The sequence below is a fragment of the Aulostomus chinensis genome, chromosome 21, assembly GCF_037954235.1.
Source record: "Aulostomus chinensis isolate RoL2024-O1b breed Wild chromosome 21, RoL_Achi_v1.0, whole genome shotgun sequence".
NCBI classification, from domain to species: domain Eukaryota; kingdom Metazoa; phylum Chordata; class Actinopteri; order Syngnathiformes; family Aulostomidae; genus Aulostomus; species Aulostomus chinensis.
Window position 1 is genome coordinate 13,697,758 of NC_141340.1, and position 26,384 is coordinate 13,724,141.

At 41.5% G+C, this 26,384-nt stretch overlaps 1 protein-coding gene across 6 annotated transcripts in view; it reads right to left on the bottom strand.

Moving 5' to 3' along the window:
- Nucleotides 1-26,384, bottom strand: part of ctnnd2a (catenin (cadherin-associated protein), delta 2a) — a 292,727-nt gene that overhangs the window by 121,124 nt on the left and 145,219 nt on the right. For all 6 annotated transcript variants that reach the window (XM_086191968.1, XM_086191964.1, XM_086191967.1 and 3 more), the window contains exon 11: nt 20,654-20,827. In XM_086191968.1, the coding sequence (XP_086048094.1) occupies nt 20,654-20,827 (174 nt within the window). The remainder of the gene's footprint in view (nt 1-20,653; nt 20,828-26,384) is intronic.

A 26,384-nucleotide genomic window follows, 5' to 3' on the forward strand; every position in this document is an offset into this window, starting at 1 on the left:
CCACATGCCCAGGATTAACAAAACAGACCAATGTTTAAAAGAGGGAAGGATTGAAGAGGGAAAGAGAAAAAAATCAGCAAATGGGCTGAAATCACAGTTTAAAATGTGAAAATATGAAGTATCGCTTACTTAATCATACACGTCATCACTGACAATAGATTCTGAAACAATGCTTTTTAAGTATATTCCTCTTGAAGTTTAATGCTCTTCAAAATACCTAAATCTTTACATAAATATATTAACCAGTACAGTTCAATTCCTATGTGCATGCTAAGTGGCCAAACTCCCAGTAAAAAAAAACAGTTTCTTCAACAGTGAGGTTGTGTAAGCAGTATTGTCGTTCAAATGACTCATTAGTCTACCATTCCCATGCAATGGAAAATGGAAACTTTGCTTGTAAGCCTATTTACGGGAAGCTGGAGGACAATTGCAGAAAGTTTTTCTGTATAAAGAGACATCTGCCTGGTGAGGATGAAAAAAAACCATAAATAAAAACAAAAAAACACCACCACCACCACCAAGCTATCTCTGTTTAGAGTGAGATGGAAATTGAATGGGGATTTGCTCTGAGATGTAAGCAGCCTGCAGGGGCACAGTAGCTGTCACCTCCCCTCCCCTTTGTGTCGGACCAGAGGAACGGTGATGCATCATGGTGTTAATGTGAGTCTGGGGGCCTCGTTTCTGTGGCTGTAAAAACACTGAGACAGACGGTGTGTGTGTGTGTGTGTGTGTGTGTGTGTGCGTGTGTGTGTGTGTGTGTGTGTGTGTGTGTGTGTGTGTGCGTGTGTGTGTGTGTGTGTGTGTGTGTGTGTGTGGAGGGGTGGTTGGGGTCTACATGTACACAGAAACACACACGTACACACATGCAAAAACGCCTTCAACGTGTTCTTTGGGGAGTGTGTGATAAATCACAACGCCATGGAATCAATATGCAGCCGTGTGATTGAATAGGGCTTTAACACACTCCAATGAGGCCCCTCGTACAAAGAGAATTATGCTTTGAAATCGGGTGGAAAAGATGTACACACACTCATCATAAATGCACAGGCATGAACACAAGTACTCCCATGCACCTCATAACACACTTACAAGAGAATAGCTCGAAACATGCTTGTGTGAATATAAGCGTGTGCATTGAGGTTAAGTGTCTCATTGTTATGTGACAAACAAACTTGCTCTTTAGCACTGCCTTCAGTGGTGGCATTTACTTGACCTTCAAAACCCTCTTATCTATCCTTCTCTTTACCTCCTCTCTCTAACACACACATTGGGATTGCCCCTCCTATTTGCTGCATGAGACAGATGAAACCGACACGTATTTATTATTTCCCAAAGCTTTGATAAGCTCCATTAATCAGCAGACTGGAGGCACAAGGAACATTTGGATGATGTAACCAACATTAGCATATTTTTATTTCCTGACTTAAGGAAAAGGTTAAGGTTAACAAAAATCCTGTGCCAACCAGAGTGAAAATTCAGACTCCGTCATGCATGCAATGCCCACGAGGCAAAAAGCTGTGTGAGCTCTTCTACTGATGCCCCAAATTTGACAAAGATCCAATGCGTTAGGCAGGGAGGAAAAACCATGAGTGAGCCTGGGAAAAAAAAAAGAGCAAAAGAGAGATGAGAAGTGATGAGGGATGGAGCTGCCGTTTTTTGAAAAGCGCCAAAGCAAGAAAAGAGAAACAAGGGTCGATGGAGGGAATGACAGTGGAGAGGCGCAGAACACAGGGCATAGAAGGGTAATGAAGCAGAGTCGCTCCCATCAGAGGCAAATCCCACTCTTTTCTGTACTCTTTAAATAGTGTCTGTCTTTCTGAACGTCTCATTAGTAGCCGGGGCTTTAGGCTAACACCACCAGTGTCAGTGTGCACTCTTCAAGAGACTTGACATCGAAATAGGACGAACCTCACAGCAAAAAAGGGGGTGGGAGAACAGTGAAAAGGAAGACTATCAAACTGGTTCTATGGCCTGCTCCAGTGAATAGGAACAAAGGTGGTTTTACACTGAAAAAGGGAAGAATTCCTCCGCACATGCCGAGCTAAATTACAATTTCAACCAGCCTCTTTGTTTTGACATTTTGTTACTTTGTATTCACCCGGTCCACACCTTTTTATGGATTCAATTTTCTTCTTCACTCAATCTTTTCTGTCCGCTCTCCCGTTTGTCTTCTACTCCTACCTTCAGTAAATGGAATACAGCTGAATTTATCATTTGTTCTGGTAACAGTGTTTTCTGGTTGATGACTTGACCTTTGGGGTCAATATTGCCAGGCAAAAATCAGTATGTGGCTGCCTGTTGATGGATTCATGTAAGTATTTCAATGCATGGGTATATATCAAATCCTGTGTCTGTTTTTTTTGTGAGTACATATTTGTACAGTTTTTACTTCTTTACAGCTTAAATTTGAGTTAGGATTTGGCTGTAGTTTAGTTTTTCTTTCAAGAGTTCAAAAACGGACGTCTGGAAAGATGTTTTCAACACTGCATCACTTCTTTGTGACTCCAGTGTGCAGAAAGAGCCAGACACACACTTCTTTTTTTTTTTTTAGCTTGAACCTAATGGTGACTGACAGCTAACAACAGCCACAGCAAACTATAACCTTTCCAGTTCCACGCTAACATGAGCACACGCTCGACCCCAAGTGGTAGTTATACTGTAGTTCAGCCCAAATCAAAGTGTGGATTACTGGGCACATGGCAGCATAAAGACTACGACACCGGACGATGCACTTGAGGGTTTGTCAATGGATATTTTTGCTGTTGATCATAGTTGGCTGCCACAGGAAGCACTTAACTTTAAGTTCAATATATGTGGCTGGCTCGTTCTGCATTCCGAAGGGATGAAAAAATGTTTCTGTGAGCTCGATGCCTATTTGTGAGTCCTGTAAAGGCAAAATACACAATTTGCCACTTCACAATTGGCGCTAAAGTCAAAAGTAAGCATCCAGGAATGAGAGTTAAAGAATGTGTTTTTGGTTTTCTTCCTCCGGTTAAATGTTCACTGTAGCGTCACTGTAAGTGTAGATTTTCTCTGAGCTCAGTGAAAGGCTGATTTTAAGGAGCGGTCCAACAAGCATGATTTACGATATCAGAGATACTTTTGAAGACCGATAGCCTGATCCACAGATGTGGGATGTGGAAACAGGACGGCCCCGGGATGCAAAACGTGGATCGCGTGTCCGGCAGTTATACCTCAGAAATGAACTGAGGCCGAGGCCGAGGAAATGATCTGCATATTCATCACATGATCTGGAATTTTTAATGAGGAAGTGTTTCAGTGTATTTAAAAACCTTTGAATGCTGTAATGATACGCGTTTCTCTAATATAAACAAGCAAACACACAAACCTGACACATAGTACGCAATATTTTTTGTGTCTTCGTGCGTTCGTGGTGGGGATTTTTAAGTTAGATTTTGGATTAAAGCATTAACATAATAATGAGGGTCGATACAAGTTTATAATACACCAGCGCGACACACCATGCGGTTCAAAGCAATATAAAAAATAAAAAAAACACAATATGCTGTGTGTATACAGGTGAAAACACACACATACATGTGCGTTCCAGTGACACCTCTCCCACCTGGTGCTCTGGCAGCGTGAAATTGTATTTGAGGGGAAATAAAAGAGTGGGTTTGTCTTTGTATTCCCTCGCTTCAGTGTTGCGTAAACAAATGGCAGGCTGTGCTCCTGCTGGCAGATTAGCGACGGGAAAAGGGAAACTCTATTAGTCATTTGACACAGTGATACTTCCACAATTAGCCGGACGGCTGAGGGGCCAGCTAGCTTGAAGCGAGGCTGAATTTTTTCGGCTGCTGAGCCGTGGGAGCTGAAGGTACAAGCTATGGAGGAAAAAGTACAAGAGACGAGGGGGGGGGGTGAGAAAAAAAATACAATTTGAGAGGGATCAAACCAATCCTTTGAGCTCTCCGTGTCCATCCTTCTTTCTCATTCTTTCATCTCTGCCTCCATTTCTCTCAGTCCTACTCTGTCTCTGTCAGTCTCTTCTCCCCATCACTCCCCCTGCCCTTTCCTCTTCTTCCTTTCTCCCTGCCTCCCTCTAGATCTGTCCCTCTCCGTCTTTACCCCATCCATCTTTTTCCTCACCCGTCTCTTTTGAAAACCCTCCCTTTCAATCCCCTGCCCTTCCTCTTTTGCTGCTGTTCACTCCCTCTCGACTCCCATTTTTTCTCTCTTCATCATCCATCCATTTCATGTTTTTCTCTCCATTTCTTCCCCCTCACCCCTTCTGTCTCTCTATCTCACTCCCTCCATTGTGGTTGTAGTAGACTATGTGATCAGAGCTGAGGACATGTCCTTTCTCTCGACACGCTTCAGCGCTCAGCACGATTACACAAAACCCTGTCAAGTACGGTCTCTCACACACTCGCAAAGATACACACAAGCATGTATTTCTTAATATGAAAGTGATTGACATGCGCTGAGCATGTATGCCTGTGACATGTTTTTTTTTTTGTAATGCTTTAAGGTCATGCAACAGCATGAACACACAACCTTGTACATATGCATTCACACACACATCCACATCGACAAACACACACACACACACATACACACACACTGCTTGGATGTGGAGGAGAGTGAGGATTAGTTTCTCCCTCTGTTTATCCCTGGGAGAAGATCCTGGCCAACACACAGCTCTTGATGTTCCTGAGCTGGAAGCACTGGATGACACACATGTACTTGTGTACACACACACACACACACACACACACACACACACACACACACACACACACACACACACACACACCAAATGTTTTGCAGAGTGGGAGCTGTAGGACACTATGAGTCAAGGTGCTATGTCTCTCCCAAAGTGTGCCACTTAGACACAGCAGGGGCTCAAGGCAAGTGGCTGCTGCTTCATGTCCATGCTGTGGAAGGACAATAGTGAAAGTCATAAAAAAAAAATCTGTCCATCTAAAGGGGACAACATTTATATTGTGGAAAGTTACACAGGTTGGAGCAGGTTAACCATGATATCACCTTAGTGATCAACTCATATTATGACTCAAACAAATTCTGACATCGCTTTAGCCAACATGGCTCAAGACTTTTGCATCAGAAGGCGATCTTAAAGAAAGGAGGTGAAATGAGCATGAACCTTTACCAGCGCATTACAGGAGTTCAAATTAAGTGGCAGAACCACGGAGATCCTCTTTCATGACAGGCACACAAATTTCCTGGTTCAGCTACATCAGGCAACAGGCAGCTGTTACTGTTGGTCGTTTAGCCTGGTGAGACCAGCCGTACTTCACCAGCTCAAGAAACCAGTAATGCAGCTCCAGATTGGTTTTCAAAGTTGATGACGAGTGGAAAATGGGATCTCTGGAAGCAACGGGTGGTGATGTTAGTCGAATTAACAAAGCTGTGAGAGCAGCAAATGCCAAAATAGACTTAATAAAAGCAAGTAAACAAGAAGAGGAGTATAAAAGTAGTGAAAAAGAAGCTTTCTCAGTTCTTATAACTGACTTTGGCAAGTTGCCCTCTCATGTTTTGTAACAGTGATTGGTTGAAAGAGCTAATCTGTCAAGGTCATAGTCACTGACGTAGCAGGGGCTACATGCACAAATGCAGAGTTCAACTTCTGAGCTAGATGTTGCAAAAAGAAATGTGTTCAATAGCTGCTAGAGTCATGTTTGTAACAATGTTCCTCAGCATTTTCCTCACACACAATATTTTGTTTGTTTTTTTTTTGTTCCTAAACCTGCACCAGGACATGGCCTCTTTGGTCCCGCTTACAATCCAGTTTCATAACTTTAACCCAAAGCCAGTTGCTTATTTTCAAGAATGTGATTTTGAAAAGCCGTTGTCAGTGATTAATAATATAATTACATTTTCTGGACTAAAAATACAATGTTAACTGGACCAGCAACGTCCACTACTACATGCTTCTGTGCTGGCACATCATTTTAACAGAATGGTACAGTGTCATGATCATTTTCATGTTCATTTTACACATTTCCATGTGATCAGGTTTTTGAATAATCTTCTGACCTTGCAAGATGAAGTTACTGCGATGCAATTATGTGATTTTAAATTGCATATGCAGCACAGTATTATATAGTGTAAGTACAGCTAGACTTTGCAGAGCTTTTGGAAAATGTATCATCTGGTTTTGCTCTTAATAATGTTAAATATTGTGGGACCAACAGGACGGTTCTTTCCCTCCCTTCTTTCTACATGGCACTTACATGTTCCCTTGTTCACTTCTGCATATGCTGAGTTCACTCGTTTCTCCAACAATTCAAAGTCATTCCGGTTAGGTTTAATGCATTTTATCATTCAGGTATGGCGTGAATTTCACCCTAAGTGCCTTGTCCTCTGAGATATCCCTCCGTGTGCGTACCCTTCTTCCTCTTACCTCCTGAAAGGAGCTCCAGCCTTGACCCTGAGTAAGACTAGTGGCTCTGAAAATGGATGAATGGCACACTTAACTTGATCAAACCCACTGATGTAGCACATTTGATGCAGTCTGAGTGACGCAGGCTTATTCTGAGGGAACACGCCAAACTAAGAGGATCCTAGACATTCGAGTGTCACGAGTGCAAAAGCAACCATTGTGAGGTATTTTGGTATGCTGAGCAACAAAAAAGACATTAGGACCAAACACAGAGATAATAAGCAATAAACAGCGAAGAAATAAATTAATAAAACATGTTTGAAAACCACAGAGATGAATGTGTCTTTTCATTTGATGAGGAAATTCAACACTGCCTTTGTGCTGACTTCAGATCTATCCGTGTGATCTCGGAGGACAAGAACAAGTGAATGTTTTCCTCCTGCAGATATGAATTCATTACTGCTGATGAAGCAGAGAAGCAGATAATCATGTAAAGTCAGACAGTATGGGAGGCCGGGAGAATGTGTATGTGTGTGTTTATGATGACGCGTGTTTTTGCTGTGTTGTATGAAAAGTGTTTGTGGCTTCTCGTGAGTAACACTTGTGATTCATGATGGACTTACAAGCTTGTAAAATGATGTTTTTGGGCAGTTCGGCTGGTTATATTTGGAGGCTACGGGGCCCTATTAGCTGCGAGATGAACATGCATGGCTGCCTCTTTCTACATTCTAAAGCCAAAAAGAAGAAAAAATAAACATTTCAGAGAGCTGAAGGTGTTTTTTTGGGGGGTTACTGCTTTTATTATCTCATTCAAATCCATAAAATGACACCCAACCACCCCACCCACACTTAATCAGCCATTGTGAACTCCAAAATACGTGAATACATAAGTATTGTTCATTTCAAAAGATGTCTTCCTCTGTACTGAAAAGCTGTGACTCAGTATAAGGGCTCTGAAGACATCAAGTAAATTGTATAATCGACCAGGATTAGTTTGCAAAGTAGTTGTGATGTCACACATCCTGCTCCTAAGTCCACCCCTTAAACAGATTTTCAAGGAGCACAGAGAAACTTTCAGCGGATCAAAGTAGAAACAGCTTTCTAGTGTCAAGCTGAATTTTGCACAGTGGAACTCAAACATCCAACTGAGGTGATGATAACAAAAGCACATTCTGGAGTGCAGGGGGAACTTTAAGTAAGTGCATTTCGAAACTCACTTTTTTAAATTTTTTTTTTTTTTTTTACTGGTGTTCAAAAGATGGTAAGTTCATCAAAAGAGCAGCAAGATCAGGGGCCAAGCAGAAATTGATCCTGGCCAAACAAGCCAAGCGACAGAGCGAGTACCTGCTGACTGACGCACTCAGGCGACTCAGGGGATGCTTTAGCTACACGCTCCATCAGAGTCCTGCACGCAGGTTTTTATCAGACATTAATTGGTGAAGATGCTCGAAACCAGGCCGACTGAGGCACGCGATGTGTGACTGACAGGCCGACTGCCAATCACAGAACGTTGTGGGACACAGATACCCAAAGAGGACTTTCCCTCCTTGAAAAAACCCCACCAGAGCATGGATAAAGAAACATTGTTACACCTCAGTCGCTTGGCCTTGTGAAAACTGCGATATCAATAGCGAATTCTCATTTCATCAGAGTATCTGGCTCATCCCTACATGACGTACAATAATGCATAATTTGTATGTTGTAATGCTTTGAATACAAACTGCAAATGTATACCATGATCCACAAATATGTCAGCATACTTTTTTTTTTTTATGTTTTAGAGAGTCTTGCTGTTGCTAGCAGTCAGTCACCATTAGCTTCAGGCTAAATATGCGTGGCAGACTCTTTCTGGATTCTGGAGTCACAAAGAAGTAAGGCAACAGGAGAAAATGGTCTCTGTAAGCTCTGGACACTAATATGCCAGCACTTGAAAGTCAAATGACACTTTCTGAATGTGATGGAAAACACAGTGCCATCAATACACTGGCACTGTGCTCTGCAGCTGACTTTAGCTTTTCCTGCTTTGGTGGTATTCAAAGCAATTTACAACGCCATCTCGTTCACACACACACATTCACACACTGACAGTGGAGGCTGCCTTGCGAGGCCACAAGCTAATCATTGGGAGAAATTACGGGTACCTTGCTCAAGGATGCGATGACGAAGTAAACAAAAGGAAGTTAGAATCAAACCGACAACCCTTTGGTTGCGAGATGGCCAATCTACCTCCAGGCAATACCACCCGATCATGCTGCTCGTCATCGAATCAGTCCGGCTATTTTGAGATACGACAGGAGAGTAATGACATAAACAGAACACTTTCCATAAAGGAGCTGTGGACAGGAACCCTGATTAGAGGCACTCACACTCATGTATTGATCAATGCAGCCTGATTTACAACAATAATATTATCTGTGCTCATACATTAAGATAACTGTCGCACTGAAACACCCGATGTGCGCAAATCATTAAATGACTGTATCTGAGACAAAAATGTGGACAGACGAGGCAGCTATCATTAGCAGTAGAAACCACATCTGGATATCTGCCAGATGAAAGTGAGCCTTTCCTTTCTCTTCTTCCTCTCCAGGAAGGAAATCAATCTTACTTTTGAAGAGGTGCCGTGGAATTTTCCTGCCTTCTGGGGAGAAGGCGCACAGCAACTGCACCCTTTCTCCAGTCTGCCCCCCTCCAACTCCAACCCCCGCCCCACCCATCCTCTTTTGGGCTTGTTTTCCCCTTTTCATCACTCTTCCCTCTGTCCCCCTCATTAGGTTGTCAGATCTCATTACAGAAGGAACACAGCAGATTTAAAGGGGAGTGCAGATTGGTTTAATGGTTTGATGGAAAGCAGCCTTGCTCATACTTCTTTCTAACCTTATTGTACGTGTGTGTGTGTGTGTGTGTGTGTGTGTGTGTGTGTGTTTGTACTCAACACACACTCACATGAGCCCCCTCGTGTTTATATAACAGAGTTGGGCCCTTGTCCTTGGAGTTGAATGAACTGAATTCCTTAAATCCAGAAACTTAGCGTTAACAAGGATGTTTTCACATCTTGTTTATTGAAAACTCAAAAAGTAATACAACATTTAGCAGGAAAAAGGCAAGTAAATCTCAAACGGGGAGAAGATTATAGTCATTTCACTCGAATTTTTGCACATGTTGGTTGTGAACTAAACTGTGGACACAGAAGACGAATCGGGTTTCGAGATAGTGAGGCAAATCATGGGTCTTCCTGTATTTAAGCTCTCTGCAGGTCTTTGATGTACAGTTAAAGCACTTAGGGATGTGAGGAGGGTCATCCAGCAAAAAATACAGATGAGCTGTCATTTTGTCTTAAAGTTAAAAGGTGTGTAAATAATCAAAATGCTAACACTCATTCCCTGCACCTCGGCACTTTGCTATTTAAATGGTGCATCTGACAAGTCTGGGAAACTCTCTTCCGTCTCGAGAGGTTCCTCTGTTCTCAAGGTTCTTCTGTGTCTTTGATCTATAAAGTAAATTGGTAAAGGAACAATAATTCAACACAAAACACAGTCAAGGTACCACATGGAAAGCATCGGAATCCCCAATCCTGTTGGATATTTAAATAATCAATGATTGCGCTGCTGTTTTTCTGTGCTTTGTGCATGAATGAGAGAAACACCAATCATGTGTGCTGTGGGGGGGGGGGGGGCACTGCAGACCATCTACAGTAGCAGCAGGAAACCAGCAAAGCTCCCCGAGGTGAAGAAGGCGTCGCACAGACAAAAGTATGTTTCATATTGTAATGTTGCAGTCTTTTGCATTTTAGCGTTGCTGCGTATCCCTGTGTTTTTGTAAACACATCTATCAGTGCTGCGACACACACTTTGGTTTTATGTTGGTCGGTGATAGAAAAAGCATTTTGTGCTGCGTCAAAATAGGAATGCACCTAATTACCCCTCTCTCTAAGATCAACACATACATGAATACACATATAATGTAATGTTATTACCTATTTTGACACAAAATAAAGACACTAGAAAAAGGAAACAAGGAATGACTGTGTTTGCATAAACTTGAGTCCCAGGTCCTGATTACTGCATCTTATTTGCACAGGTGCTGTCATGTTCATTTTTTTAACGCACAAACTGCAGCATAAAAAAAAAAAGAGAGAAATAAAGAGAGTACTGCTGCTTATTGTGGGCTTAGCACTATTTAATGCCAACCACATGTTGCTTATTCACCTCATTTTAAGCAACAGGAGAAGAGAACTACGTCAGAAACAGCCTCAGCTTTGACTGGTACCAGGCTGCCACCACGTAAAACAAAGGGAGCAATTGGGGGAAGACAGGCAGCCACGGCTGGTGGGATATGGTCACCATCAAGGAGCAAAATAGTTTCTTTGTCGTTTCAGAAGCAAGATGGTCTTGTTGCCGCCGCCATCTTTCATTTGCTGCAACGTCACCTGGCTGAGGCTGCGCCTGACAGCTGTCAGTATCCAGTCATACGTGTACATACATATTCCGTATTCTTTTGTAGTTCTCCAGGTGGCAACAGCAGGAAAAGAAATGGGATACTTTAAGGGGATAGCTATGTCCATGTAAACCCATCCACTCAGTAGTGAGAACGATTCTTAAATTTATGTGCGTGTGTTTGTGTTTTTCTTTGTCCCAGCTATTTTAAGGATCATTTACGTGTACATAGAAGTCAATAGTGGATATCTTTTAAAGAAAAAAAAAAAGCTCCTTTTCTTTTTCATAAATGATTTGAGCAGGATTTTAGTTACATTATGACATTTAAACTGTGGTGATAACAATTATTTTTTAAATGTTCTTCATGGAAAACGCTAATCATTAAGCCATTTACAAGTTCCATATTATTGGCTGCTTTTTAAATATATTCAAGGTAAATTATTCAATTAAAAGAAATGCAGGCACAGGTACATTCAATGAGCTGGGGCTCAAACACGGAACCGTCTTGCTGAGGCGACAGTGCTAACCACTGCACCATTGTGCTGCCCCATATGTAGAAATTAAAGAATTGAAATGTTCTTTCTGGCTCTCTCATTTATTTATTAGAAAAATATTGTTTGTTCAGAGTCACTGGTGAAGGGCACGCTATTGTTAGAATTGATATACTGGAAAGTTTAGAACTTTTGATGGAGGCAGCTTACTTTAGCTAGCTCGGGTTTGCTCAGCTAACGTTCGCTCAGCCCCCTAAATGTTAGCAAGCTCAGCTAAAATTAGCGAACTCAACTCAATCAGCGAGCACAGTTTTCCAACCATTAATTAATTCAAGATCAGCTACTTGTTGCTCCTCTGTCATGGAGTCTACATGTTTTTATACAACGTTATCGGTTTAGGAGACCTCCTTGTTTCTCTTTGTCTACCAATTCCCAATTTCAAAAGGCTTCGTGATAACAAAGACTGAGACTGAGCTTCCACTGATGGCTACTACATTATTTGATTAGGAGTAAATTTAGCATGCAAAAGTAGACAAAGGTCAAGATGTAATAGTCAATTAAATTTGAAATGTGAGTTGTAATAAATATTGGTAAACATAAATGTTACTGTTTCGACAGTTACATATATCAGTTTAATTCATTTGGAGTAATGGGAAAATTGCTATATTGCTTAAAAAAAAAAGAAAAAAATGTGCAAGTACATTTTCAAGAAACCATATCCAAATAAAAAAAATAAAATCTAAATATTCTTTTATATATATATATATATACTATGATAACTTTTATAGGAATTATTATCATCTTTACTGTTACTACTATTGTTATTGTTACTATTAACACTGCAATATGAGCTTGGTGGTATACGCTCTTCTCATTCTGTGTGGGTGTAACGGGCTATTGGGAATGGTGTGTGTGTGTGTGTGTGTGTGTGTGTGTGTGTGTGTGTGTGTGCAGGTTGGGAGAAGAAAGCCTTCATTGTTTGGATGTGTATACAATTGTGATTGTTGTATTGTATTACATTGTTTGATGTGTTTTTCGTTGGACCCCTCTAAAATGAGATGAGTCATCTCAAGGGGATATCCTTTGAAAAATCTTAATAGGAAATAGTTTTATTCATTCAGAAAGGAGGAAACATTACATTTCCCAGTAAATGGCCAATAGTAAAATCACTTATGCAGGTAAAACAAGACAAAGGGCATATTTTTTAACATATATCCATTTCAGATCCATCTAAAAGATTTCCCAATGTAAGATATCACAAAAAAGATCAGTACTGTATCAAAAGATATCAAAGATAAAGTTAAAAGAAAAATATCAGTCTGAGGACAGCTAAGAGTTCCACAATTTCAAAATCAGAGAAGCTGAGCAAGACACACTTATTGCTGAACATATTCATGTCCAATATCCAAATGATTACATTTGAATAATCCGTCTTCTCTCCTACACTGCATGCCCTGCACACACCGCAGAGCTCCATGATGTCATCAGGGGGTTTCACAGTGCACAACCAACTAACCAACTTGCGCTGAATTTCAAAATGCCTTTCTTTGTGCACAGAATTCATGTTTTCGAACTGACAATGGAAAAACATTAAATATACCTTTTGACTTTTTATATAAAAAAAACACCAAGTCTGACGTTGCATTATCATCTAGAGACCAGCGACGACAACGTAACAACAGCTAAGATCAAAACGCTTGTGAACCAAATCGGGAGCCTTAGCCTTTGACGTACTTGTATTATCAACAAAGCCAGAGAGGCTGTCGACACCACTTGGTTTCCATACTGAAAGAATCCTCATTAAATGTTATGATTGCCCGAACAATGCAATTATTTAAAATCTGACGTACACCCAGGGGCCTATTGCAGGCTTTTTTTCACATTATTTCTGCCTGTGATTGTGTCAGAAATTGTGACGCGAACGTGAATTGAATATTTGTCAGTGAAAAATGGGGATTTAAAATCACTGTTTGGTCTTTGTGTCAGCTTGTTGTAGACAGTGTTTACAACTGCAACGATGACACCCAGGGGTCTCATGGTCAGCCCCTCCAGCAAATTCTGACTGCTCAACTAAAGGAGATGGAGGAGAAGCTGGCAATGGCCGACACGGCGCGTCATCAGCTGCTGGCTCACATTGAGAAGCAGCAGCAGGTCATAATGGCCATGGAAAATGAGCTGAAGCAGAGAGAGAACATTATTTGTGAGAAACACTCCCTGTTTGCTTCACAAATGACAGGCGCACAGAAGGTAATACAATCACATTATACTCTGTCCCTCTCCCTCCTTCTTGGAGGATGGTCAGTTACCACACGTACTCTCAAAACAAATGTTTAAGCTCAACAAAACATATTAATAGTTTCCATCAAACATTTAAAATGATGACAAGTGAAATGATTTCAACCAACAAGCTATATTGAGTTAGGGGAACGAGATTTTGAAGTTTTGATGGTGTTTGGGTGGGAGTGAGGGCCCGTGGTGGGGTGGGGGCGGGCCCACTAATGAACACCGTGGGGTAGGGAGCTCTGTGTGTGATCACCTGATACAAATGTCCCTATGAAACTTTGGTTGATGGAAGCTGATTCTTGCTTGTTTTTTCTACATTAAAAGAGATTTCCTTCTTTGTCAGTAATGCTGAGCCGTTTTATTAGTAGATGCCTTTTGTTTCCTTTTTTGTCTTTTAGCGTCCTCACGATGAGAAATCTTTTCTGGTTTCAGTTGTCCTTCAGGATCACATCCAGCGTCCCCACCCATCAAGGTTAGAAAACCATCTTAATAGACAGAGTGCAAAAAAAAGATTATTCGCTGGAACGTGAAATCTTGTGAAGATGATACCCTTTTATCAAATTTTAATGAAATATTGCATGACACCTTTTACCTCCTACTAGAGCAAGACATTAAGAATAAATCCAACCTTACAAGCCCTCACGAGGAGATGAACACTCTAAAGAAGATGTTTAGGAGCAAAAAGGCTTTTGCCACAAAAAGCCCCAAGTTAGGAAAAAAAAAAAAAAAGCAGGAGTGTTTTGAATACTGCATGGATCTTCTACAGAATGTTACCTTGGCTATCAGATGGTGTTAACAATGAACCTTTTGCTTTGTTGTTGTAGAAGGACAAGGACCAGCAGGCCAAGGACAATGACCAACTGAGGGAAGTCAATACTGAGGGGCCAGAAAAAAGAAAGGATTTAAAAACCATCCAACATCTTGAAGGCTTGCAAAACACCCAAGTCAGTTTAAAAGTGACGTTATTTCAGAACAAATTATTTCAGATGTATGACATGCTCAAATAATTTTTCCAGGCAAAATAGAGGAAGCATGGCGGCTGAGGTTAAAGGCTCTCGTCATGATCTAGAAAAGAGATGGGTGTGTCTCCTGCATCAAACACTTGACGTCGACACCGACGCTGCTGGCAGCCAGAGAGGCAAATTGCTGTTTTGAAACATTCAGACTGCGTCACGGTGCTAAATATTCTCCCGACGCATGTTGTATGTCACGTCACATGTTAACGCCTACACAAGTGGCGGCTTTTTTGAAAAGAGGGATATTACACCTCCGTTTTAAAAAGACAAGACAGCAAATTCACGCCTCTACCTGGCCGCGGGTGCATCTGTCGCCCTTTGTGTTTAAAAAGGGCGACAGATGCATCAAAAAACTTTTCACCGCTAAATGCCAATGTTGTCTTGCAAACATGGCTTACTGGCCTCATTTTGAGCAACAGGAGATGAGAACTACGTCAGATATTAAACAGCCTCAGCTTTGACTGGTACCAGGCTGCCACCACAGAAAACAAGGGAGCAACGGGGGAAGATACGCAGCCACGGCTGGTGGGATACCGTCATCATCAAGGAGCAAAATAGTTTCTTTTTCGCTGCAGAAGTAAGATGCTCTCATTGCAACTGCCATCTTTCATTTGCTGCGACGTCACCTGGCTGAGGCTGCGCCTGACAGCTGTCAGTGTCCAGTAAGGTGTATACATACGACACTATTTCGTTTTCCTTTGGACTTGTCCAGGTAGCAAAACTGAGATTCTCAAAACTAAGATAGGGGTTTATTCCGTTTCCGTAATTGAGATAAGATGTTTACACACACGAACAAAAGAACCATGATACTTGAAAAAGTAGATCATCACTGAAATACTTATGTCCATTTAAATGCACTGAATTACACCACAACACTTTAAGCCAAGCAGAAGATAGTACATTTGGCATTTTCCAATTCCTATGTTTGCATAATTATCTTCGGTAAACAAGTGCCTTAATTAGCACAACTCTCCATGTGGTGACAGTGTAAAGCCAGAAGTGTCCACAGTGCAGTCTGGCTGACGGGTGATAAAGCATTAACCATAACACAAAACCGCAGGAGTGACCGAAGAAATACACTAATGCAAGTGGGCCTCTCTAAAATGCAAATGTGCAATGCCCCCAACCCCCAACCCCCTCACCCCATGCATCTTTGTACCCTTAAGGTTATCTCCATCTGTTAACGGCTGAGAGATTTTGACCTTGTTCCCACCAGGGCTTGAGGATTATTGTAGCAGAATTTGTGTCTGTCACCCCCCAAAGATACTGGAGGGAGCAATGCTGAACTCCATAACACCCCTTATCAACAACAATAGCTCAAAGTGGCCACCAGATGCACCTGACAAATGGCCGTGGCGGTGAATCCACACATTCCTACTGTCGCCACTTGAGCTACGTGCAGGTCTGATGTTAAGCTATTAAACAGAGTCTGTGCCACATCCATTCAGTGCTGCTGTTATTCCCAGTGGTCAGAGTCATTAATACAGGCCAAGATGGCTTTCATGACACAAGGGAGGAAGGTAAAAATGGAAGAAAAAAAGATTTTAGCGTAGGAGGACACAACTATGAAACTTTTCTCTTTTAAAAAACAATAGGTACTGATTTCTTCTTTCCAAACGACGCCTATTAATTCTGATCGTTTAACTTTCATATCGTTCTTTATCAAATTGCAGATGGTCCTGTGTCAAAAAGGAAATTTTCAGGTGGGAAAAAAAGGAAATATGGTTTTGAAGGACAACATAGTGACTGTCTACCTTTCCACATGTGCTTTTCTGACCTCTTGAAGACCAATATTGTGCTTTTGCGGTGACAAATGTAACAATCAAGTACAAGTGGTCTGGTCTCATCATTTTAACAGTGTGTGTATGTACGTATGTATGCGCGCACGCACACACACACACACACACACACACACACACACACACACACACACACACACACACACACACACACCACACACACACACACACTTATGTTCCCTCCAGTCCTCTGCCAGTTTGCCTTCGCCTCCCTCGTGTGCACACTCACACTCCATTTTTTTTCCCTGCTTTTAGTTTTTGTGCTTTGCCTCTGCTATGTTTAGTTCACCTCCACTGGCTGCCTTTTCCTTTCCCACCTTTTGCCTCTCAGTTTGATTTGTGCCATAGTGAAAACTTTTATTGTTTCAACTGCTCTAAATGTCCTAAGCATTTCTCTGTATCTGCGACCTAGTTTTGTAGAGACTTGTTACTGATACGACCTGCTGCTGGCATCGTTTGTCAAAATCGGAACAAAGGGGGAGTGCTGGCTGACACAATGCTGATGTTTCATACTCTGCTTGTTTCTTTGCTTTGATAATTATCATCGGAAAGTATCAACTGCTGCGCTGCATTCTCTAGCAAAACAGATCACAATCAGAAAAGGATGTGATTTTAGCATTGTAGCTGAAATGATCCATTCGAAAAACTAGTTACGACTTAGAAACGGACTGGATATTAGAGGGAAAAGAGTGGAGAATGGATAGAGCAAGACTAATGTCAGAACAAGAAAAACCGTTAAAAACAAGAAAGTAAAGCATAGTGACAAAGTGTAGGTTGTTTTCACAAACACAGTGTATTTTTGGAAAAAAACAAACACGTATAAACCACATCCCGAGGCTTTTCCTTGCTGTGATTCTTCCTTGTACCAGAATGTGTTTGAGACGCTGTGACCGTGCAGGAATAATCGCTTGAAATAGGCCACATTAACCTGCAGTCCTCTGGGGCACTGGCCTGGTTTAATCCAAGAGTGAACACTGAATCACTGCCTGCACACATGCATGGTGCAAGATACACAAGCATACTTGCCCAATAATATCGGTAATATGTGTGAATGTGCTGGTTAGATAAGAAACAAGAGGATGAATGGGAAAGGAAAGAGATAAGAAAAAGGGTTGGTCCACACACTTATAATATATTGATGTTCAATCAAAATGTCTTATTGTATTTGGATGCGGTGACAAAGCTCTTCACCCGAAACTAAAGGCAAGAATGACTGTCAAAGTGAAATTAGAGCTGCAGGGACTAGAGAGCATTTGCAAATGATCAGACAGAGCTGATGCTGGGCTAAACTGGACCTGACTGAACTATCAAGTGGGATGAAAATGCCGGCGGACTCGCTTCAACTACAGATCTGTGTTTGTTGGAATTCTCTCTGGCCAGGAAAGGTTGTGAGTTGCAATGACTGCCGACACAAACCACTGGTTCCTCAACGAAGTGAGTAAAAACACAAACTACCAGCTCATTCCGTGAGTCAACTGCTGCATAAATAATGAATGAATGCAGTTTTACAGTCATGTAAACACACCTGAAGTAGCTTTACATGCACTTCTCAAAAAGTGGACAACTTTCTAGGTTGAATAATGTAGGACTGTATTTGATCTTTTGAAATACGGCTCTCCACTTGAGGTGTGCATCACTGTTATGCTTCGTATAAAATGGCAGTTCGTTGTTTATCTTTGCAAAGATTCAAAGTTTCTTCATGTAGTTTCATAATTAATATCAACAGGCCAAAAACGTTGTTGTTTAATGTTGATGGCAGACGTGCAGTTATGAGACAAAAGTGATTATGCATCTCCGTATGTTACCTCATGTCATTTTACCTTATGTCAGATCTTTTATAGGTGGGTTTTAAATGGATATCTTATAATCATAATAAATCAATACACCCTCATACATTTTATTCCAACAAAATATAGTAATTTTCTGTACGTCGCTTTGAAACATTAAGAATTGTGTCTCAACCGATGTCACTTCAATGTGCATCAATTAAAGAAAATGTATTCACAAACATTTGTTAGTGCAATGTGACACCCGGATTTTAAGTTTATTACAGTGGTTCTGTTTGTTCTGCACAAGTAGAGCTTGGTTCTATGGAGTTTCTCTCACTGCTAAATGCCTGGAGGCTCACAAAGAAAAAATAGAATGAAAAACAGAGAGCCGTCATCCGCTTGTCTTGCGCAACAAACATGATCAGTGATGCTGCTCCTATTGATTACAGTGATTATCGACTGCAACAACCACCCGTTACCAGCTATGGTTAGGCTCTAAGATTGACTTGTTTCTACCAAACTAACCTCTCCAAACTAGAATGCATTGAAAAGCTAGACTTTCTATCTCTTCTACATGCCCTGTTTCAATCATGTGCCCATTTCTGTCCCTCTCTCTGTCAGAAACTAGGTCAAAAATCAGCCAAAATAAAAACCAGAGCATGAAACAAATATAGCCACTTAAATGTCTTTTGTTTTTTGTTTTTTAATTTCATGGAGCTTCTCTGCAACTACAGCTTTCACCGTTTTGGAGTGAATAACCAAGGTAATGTTTTTTTTCCTTCTCTTTCCACCAAAGGAATGACTCATTACATTTATTACACTGATGCATGCATCGGCTTAATGAGCCAATAATGTGAGCCTGCCATTGCCAAGAAAAGCCTGTATGACTATAATTAATGACTTACTGCTTACCATGTCAGCACAGCCCTTATCAGTTCATTATGCGCTATCACAAGTGTATTATGAATCCCTATTAGACAACCTTCTTGTGACTGCACGTGCTATTCACCAAACTTCAAAAACTTGCTCGTCTCAATTCAGCCGTCATCGAGGTGCTGGGTTTATTTTGTGCAGAGAGAGAGATGAGAAAAGGTTCATGCTGATATACTGTGATGAAGAACATACCTCAAACAACGTGAGGCAATCCATTAAAATACCGTACTGTAGAAGAAGCATATTGTGAACCTCAAGCGCTGCAATTAAATGTATACTGCCTCCTCCACAGTCTATTGATTTTTGTAGCTGCAGTGCAAATTTCCTTTGTGAGTTTTCTCATACTCTTCTGTAGAAACTACAAATACAAGGAGCGGTAAATTATAGATAACAGTGGATTCTCTCTGTGCTCTTCAGAAGTTCAATTATTTAATTAATTGCTGCTTGTAAAGAGAAACCCATCACTGTATGCTTTGTGCTGGATTTCACAAGAATAAGAGCAAAGCCAATGACCCATTAACACTGAAGTGAGCCTCAAACACGTTGCTATGTGCTTCAAGGCAATTCTTGTTCTTTTCAAGTGAGTCAAACCGATCAACTGGTCTGGAGTGGCGTGTTTACTTCTATGAATCTGACCCAAATGCTAATGATAGCTATTAAGGCGAGGCTGGCTAATGACATCGAGGAAGCTGTGAACGTGCCGTGACCGACTTGGGTGTTTTCATGCGGGTATGATATGGTAATGGGATTAACATGGCGTACCTAAACCCACATTGAGATAAGCTCAGTGAGGCCCCATTAAAAATACATTGCTGGCAACAATGGAGCTACAGGAGGGAGCGGGTGAGAACAAGTGTGTGTGACCGTGTGAGTTTGAGAGAAAATGTGACCGACTGATTCATTCCCCAACACAACAAGACGAGAAACAACAAACATGTACTTGTAAATAAAAAAAGCAAGGGAATGGCAATTTCTATACACCTTATTCTTTGTTCTCTATTATGTAGTGTATCTCTTACATTTGTCCCCCTGGGCCGGTGCAGCTAGGGTGGGCTCCTCAGCATACAGAAGAGTTTCAACCAAATGGTTTGAAACATTCTTTTGTTACTATATGTTACATGCTACAGAAATGTAAAGTAAAAAAAGAGTGTTCGTGTTGTTGCATCAATGCTAGACGATTTTTTTCAAAAAGCACAAAAAAATGAAGTTCCCAAGTCAATGATTATGTTTGCATAAAGACAGATGCGTGTCGAGTGTTGCAGTTGCGTGTTGAGTGAGAGTTGTTTTTTTTAAAGGAGACACACATTTTGTTTAAACCAATATAAAACATGATTCCAAATAAAAATCACCTAGAGAAAATAAGAGCAAACTAGAGGGTAGTCGGAGAGAAAAAATGTAGTTTTTGGTATGTTGAATGTATACACCCCCCAAAAAAATCAAGTTTCTTCTGTGACCTATTCTATATCCCCTTTACCAAGTTGGGTGAAATTCAGCTTCACAGTTTTCACACAATGCTGCTGAAGGTCTGTGTCTATACACAAATGCAACAAGTGCCTTACCGGTGTTGTTGCGATAGGCGCCGGTGTCTGGCCCTTGGCTCTGGCTGAGGCTCCTCATGGGGCCTTTGTTGTGGTAGACACGCTCTTCATAGATGGGTTCTATATGGTGGTCTGGGGACCCTAAGGGCCGAAGGGGCTCCTGGCTGTGTTGACTACTGTAGGAGCCACGAGAACCTAGAATGAGGAGAGAAACAGACATGAAGATAAAAAGAGGTGTAAGAGAGTGAGACAACAAGTTACTGGAGGTGAAAACAGGCTGTAAAGGTGGATTTGACAGATGGAGGAAGGGTAGCAAAGATTAGGAGGCAGGGGAGATGCTTTAAAATTTTATTAAGGAGGCAAGGAAGTAGAATGCGAGGAACCCTGCTGGATAGAAGAAAAATAAAGTGAGATTATGAGGATGTTAAGGAAGATATAAAGATGGAGGCGAATGTGGTGGACTTACTTTAATAGGCACCTATGAGAAAGAGGAGAAATGAAAGGGGTGTGAGGAGGATGGATAACATGAGGTGTCTGTTGGGATGAGAGGTGAGAATATAGGAAAACAGTAGATTGCTATGGTTTTAGAAATATCTGTTTTCTCCTGAAAGTTTTTTTTTTTTTTTTTGCTGATGTAAACAGACAGTACACCTTTATACACTGATAAGGGTGTGTAGGTTTGTTTTTGATTGGTGAGTTCAGGGTGCAAAAAACACACAGAGACACACTTGAGATTGGAAAATAAGAGAGAAAGAGAGAGATGTTGTTTCATTTCATTTTTTTAATCTCCGCTGAACACATTGGAGGTTGTCAGCTATAAAATAATGAGATGCAGTGTCCCCCTTTAGCACTGTGTTTGGCAGGAATCCCACTCTCAGAGGGCAAAGAAGACACATTTGTTCATTACACAGCAAAACAAATGCAAGGCAGGGGCCTCCCTCAAAAAAAAAAAAAAAATTAAATAAGGGAAGAGAATCAGATCAGTGCATGGCCGACAATAAAGTGCTGAGACAAAATCAAATACACACACTGACTTTGAAAGCTGTGAGTGACTGAGAGAAAAAGCAATGGTCCAGTGAAGCTATCATGTCGCATTAGCTCTCAGTCGATGGCGAGTCGCGTGCTGAGGGTATCCCAGCGGCTGAGGGAGGGGAGGGAGTGCTGCCCTCCATGTCTCTAAATCCCACCATCAATTTAACACAGTCAAAACCCCTCAACCTTTCACATCATATCAGGAATCGATGCATACGAGCCGTCATGGTTGGATCATGGATGTATAGAGGAGCGTGGGGCCACGTTTTTGTTGCAGCTCAGGAGTGTATTTCTTTTCTTGTCCAATAAAGCAGACTAGTCAAAGAGAGTATTTGAAAGTGGAATCACAGGGAACTCACATCATCTCCCCATGTCTCAAAAACATCAGTGCTTGGATGCCTGTGCGCCGCCTCCAGCTCAGTCTTGAAAATACAGAGCGACTTTCTCCCAGGGAGCGAGTGCCCTCTCGCAGACCTCTCCATCTTCATTGACAACATTTCTCTGCTACGCTCTCAGACTGCCAGGAACCTGGGGGTGACTACGGACAGCAAGCTGTCCCGCTCTGGTCACATTATGCAGACATCCAGCTCCTGTAGGTGGTAGGAGCCCCCCGTCCCGCTACAACATCCAAAAAAAATTGTCTGTTCCTTACAAGGAAAGCTACACAACTTCTGGTTCAAGCACTTGTCATCACTGCAACCTTCCTCTGGCTGGGTTACCCTCCTCCGCCATCAGACCTCTTCAGAACATTCTGAATTCTGCTGCTCTTCTGGTTTTTAAAGCAACTGAAATTCTCCCACATCACTCCACTTTTCTGGTCACATCACTGTCTTAGTTATGTGACAGGTATAACTGCACTTTACTGGGCTTAAAGCTCTCCATGCGCGCCAGGCTGGCTGCAGAATGACAACAACACTGCAATGTATGTATACACGTTCCCGGCAAGTAGACAATAATATCAATCACAGTAACCACAGCTCACAGATGGAGAAGGGTTGCTTGTGCGAGGGGAGCTTTTATCTGTGATTATTCTGAGGTCCATCAGCTCATTCCTGATTCCTGCTGGCCAAGTAGAATGTTCACGTCAAGGCCAAAATGTCACCTTCAGACCACCGATTATGCACAAATAACAGTGCACAACTTTCATACGAGACATCATACAGCTGTTGAGAACTTTGTGGTACTTTTGCTTCGGCAGCATTTGCTGACACAAGCACAGTGGAGCCTGATTAAAAAAAGTAGAACTTACAAAGCATCTGTTTTGTCTTGATTCATTTTTTTTTTTCCCTGTACGCATGACCTGCAATATGCGAAGCGGAGTTTGACCGAGAAGAGGAAATTAGCATAACTTATGAAGGATGTAAATATTTCTTTTAGCACTGAGACGGACAAAGATAAACGGAAAGGGAGCTTGAAAATCAGACATTAAAACAAGCATCGAGTTCAATTGAAATGAGAAAAAAAACCAGACAGAAACAAAGAAGCAAAGAAGCCACAGAGAGAAGGAGATGGTCAAAATATGCACGAAGCAGTACTAATTAGAGTCACGGACACACCCATTAACAGCATGACTCATCCCAGCTCCTCTCTCCCTTCCTCATATCCCTCTCCTCTTTGAAGTCTGGGTGAGTTGGTTTTATTTCTTAATTCATTTATTTAAATTTTTTATTTTTTGACTCGCAGGAGCCCACTCATCGAAGTACTGGCCTCTTTCCTTCAAAGGGAAAGGAAACTTTAAGAAGAGTAGATAGAACGATGCAAAGAAAGAGATGCCCTCCCATGATGTTTTATCATGTAAAATATTTAAAAAGGATAACAAAATGTAAAAACCCGACTGTGGTCCCTTGATGTCGCAGCCCTGTTTGCATATTGAAAAGGAAACCGAGTATTACCAACACATATTTATCAAAAGAAAAACGTACATTCTCTCCTGAGTATTGGGCCTCACCTCGTGTAATTCTTCTAAGATGCGGTTAACACTCAGAATCAAAGGTGATTTTATACTTCCAACAATTTTCTGGGCCAGCTAAGTCAAAAATAGAACGGGACCTTATATTTAAATATCCAAGGGATCACAGCTACGCCGGAGGCACCGCTATCCAATGTCACAGCCAATGATTACTGTCGGCTCGGTCGCTCAATATCAGCACCATACATCCATACTGATAACCTTTAAGTGACTATCTTTGCTGGAAATCTGTCTTCTGCTGGGTGTCGTGCAACTGTACGAGCTGTATCGCTGAAGCCATCCAAGCCAAAAACAAGAGAGAAAGAATATATTTTACTACTGCTGGTGATTTCTGTTTTATGCAGCTTAATACCACTGTAGAGCTGTTAAGTACCTCTCCAAACAGGCTGGCCAGATTAACTCTGCTGTGCTTTCTTTCCAAAAGGATGTCACCTGCTGGGAATAAGCAAACTTCTGACAATATCTAACCCAAGTAATTTACACGGATCGACTTTCTCAAATATTTTGTATCATCAAACAGAAAAGAGACTGAACCAAACAGTATTTTACCAAGGCTTCTTTGTGCAATACTCTTGTGTGCAGGTCATACTCTACGTTTTGTTCGCCGGGATAATCCGTCTCTAGCACAGCTGTCACATGTCAAGATGCTGATGAAAAGCGTACGCTTTTTCTGACGACGTTGATGAAAGGCCTCCAATCCACAGGGTTTGTCCCTTCACGTATGTCACAAGTCAACGGGGAGAGGGCATGCTGCAACATGCTGCAACCTGATGAGTCAATTCAGCCAATTGTTGCTGCTGTAAATGTTTCATGGTTCAATAAAAGCCTCCTTAAAGGTAGGTTCTAGCAGTCTGGCAGGACAGCTGATTGGCTGCTTCCCCACAACTTTTAGTCGGCTGCATCTACATGACCGGCCAGAGCCCTTGACCTAACACCGCAAGACTCCCGCATGCTGGAGACACATGAATCCGTTTTTCACAAGAAAGATTATGTGAATTAGCCAAAGAAATGAGTGTCGCTGTTGCACTCCTTGTTGAGGACCTTTGTCTGTCAGCATAATCTGACTTTACAGCGTGACAGTGCTCGTTCTCATGTCTCTGTGTTGCGAGCGCAGTTTGTGGAAGCTGAAAAACATCCCTGTTCTCCAGTGGCCTCCGTGCTCATCAGACATTGTCCCCTACTGAACATCTGCGGGACGTTCTGGAACGTCAGCTCGTTCATGTGTCTGTGAGCTCTCGACGCGGCTCTTACAGACGGGGGAGACAGCATTCTACAACCAACCATCTCATCCCCTCCACGCGAGGAAGATGGAGATGATGAAATGCAAACTGTGGAGACACACTCTGTCGAAAGGGTAATACTAAACACTGGCACTCCCTTTTTATAGACTGTTGCTGGTATTCCATATGCCATTTTTTGGTGACAGTGTTTGAATTCCATTACATTTTAGTGATGCCATGATTTGGTTGTATTTTTCCAACCATAAAATGTCCATTAATCTTAAATGTTCAGTGTTCCTTTGTCCTGATCAACCTTTTCATTGCAAACCTTGAGAATTTAAAACCCTTGAGAGCTATCTTTAGTATTTAATTTAAACAGGCACAAACAGCCAACCTCAAACACAATTTTACACTACACCGCTGTGGACCATTAACACTTGCCACAACATATCTTCATTTTGGCTTTGACACTCAGCCAACTCTATTTTGTAGAGTCAAGAGAGAAGCCATAGACTAGTCAATGCAACTACGCTGGCGAATAAAAGTCTCTTTCACTCTGAATGCTGTATTTGTTCCAATGTATTCAGCTCACAGACACAGTAAATAGATCTTAATCTAAAAGTCAATTAGGATCAGAATCAATTTAGTCTTTCTACAACAGGTTTCATCTGATAGTTGAAAGAGATCTGCTCATAAACGGATCATAAATCACAAATGTATCTTCTGGAAGAGCCAGAGCATTGATTCCACAGTTGCAAACATTTGAGAAGTTATGCTCAACAGAAGGCAGCTCCAAACACACACATGTGAAGGCCGTACACGTGCTGTAAGATGTCAAAGGTGAATTGAGGATACTGACTACATCACACTTGTGTTCTCATTCAATAGACCTGCAGAAGAACGGTTCTGAGAACCACTGAGTTCTCGTATGTCACACAGAGACCCACTTAAAGCACAAGAGCTCCACCGGCATATGATATCGACCAGACGCACACACACACACACACACACACACACACACACACACACACACACACACACACACACACACACACACACACACACAAAGGATGTTAATATCCTCAGACACCCATCGGTGACATTTCCAAGCACAGGGGTGCACAAACACACATTATAAAAGGTCCACAGAAGATATTTTCACTGACACAAAGATCCCTTTGTCAACTTTTTAACAACAAGATAAAAGTTTCCGGATGCAGCAATTTCATTACCTCTGCCAAGGAGGTGATGTTACCATCCAGTCTGGTTGCAATGTTGGGGAGATCCAGAATTTTTTCATTTATATTTTTCACTTTCTTTAACACTCCTGGGGGGGAGGGTCATTTTAGCTAATTTCTCAGAAAATTTTATTTGAATCTTTATGAAAAAAATACAAATTTAATGATTTATAGAAATATTTACAGACAAGTAAGATAGTTTAGTTTTGCATTTCTTTATCTTGGCAAAACAGGACACGAACTTTCATTGATTTGTCATGAATTTCTACGTGAATATTTCGAATCATTTTGGA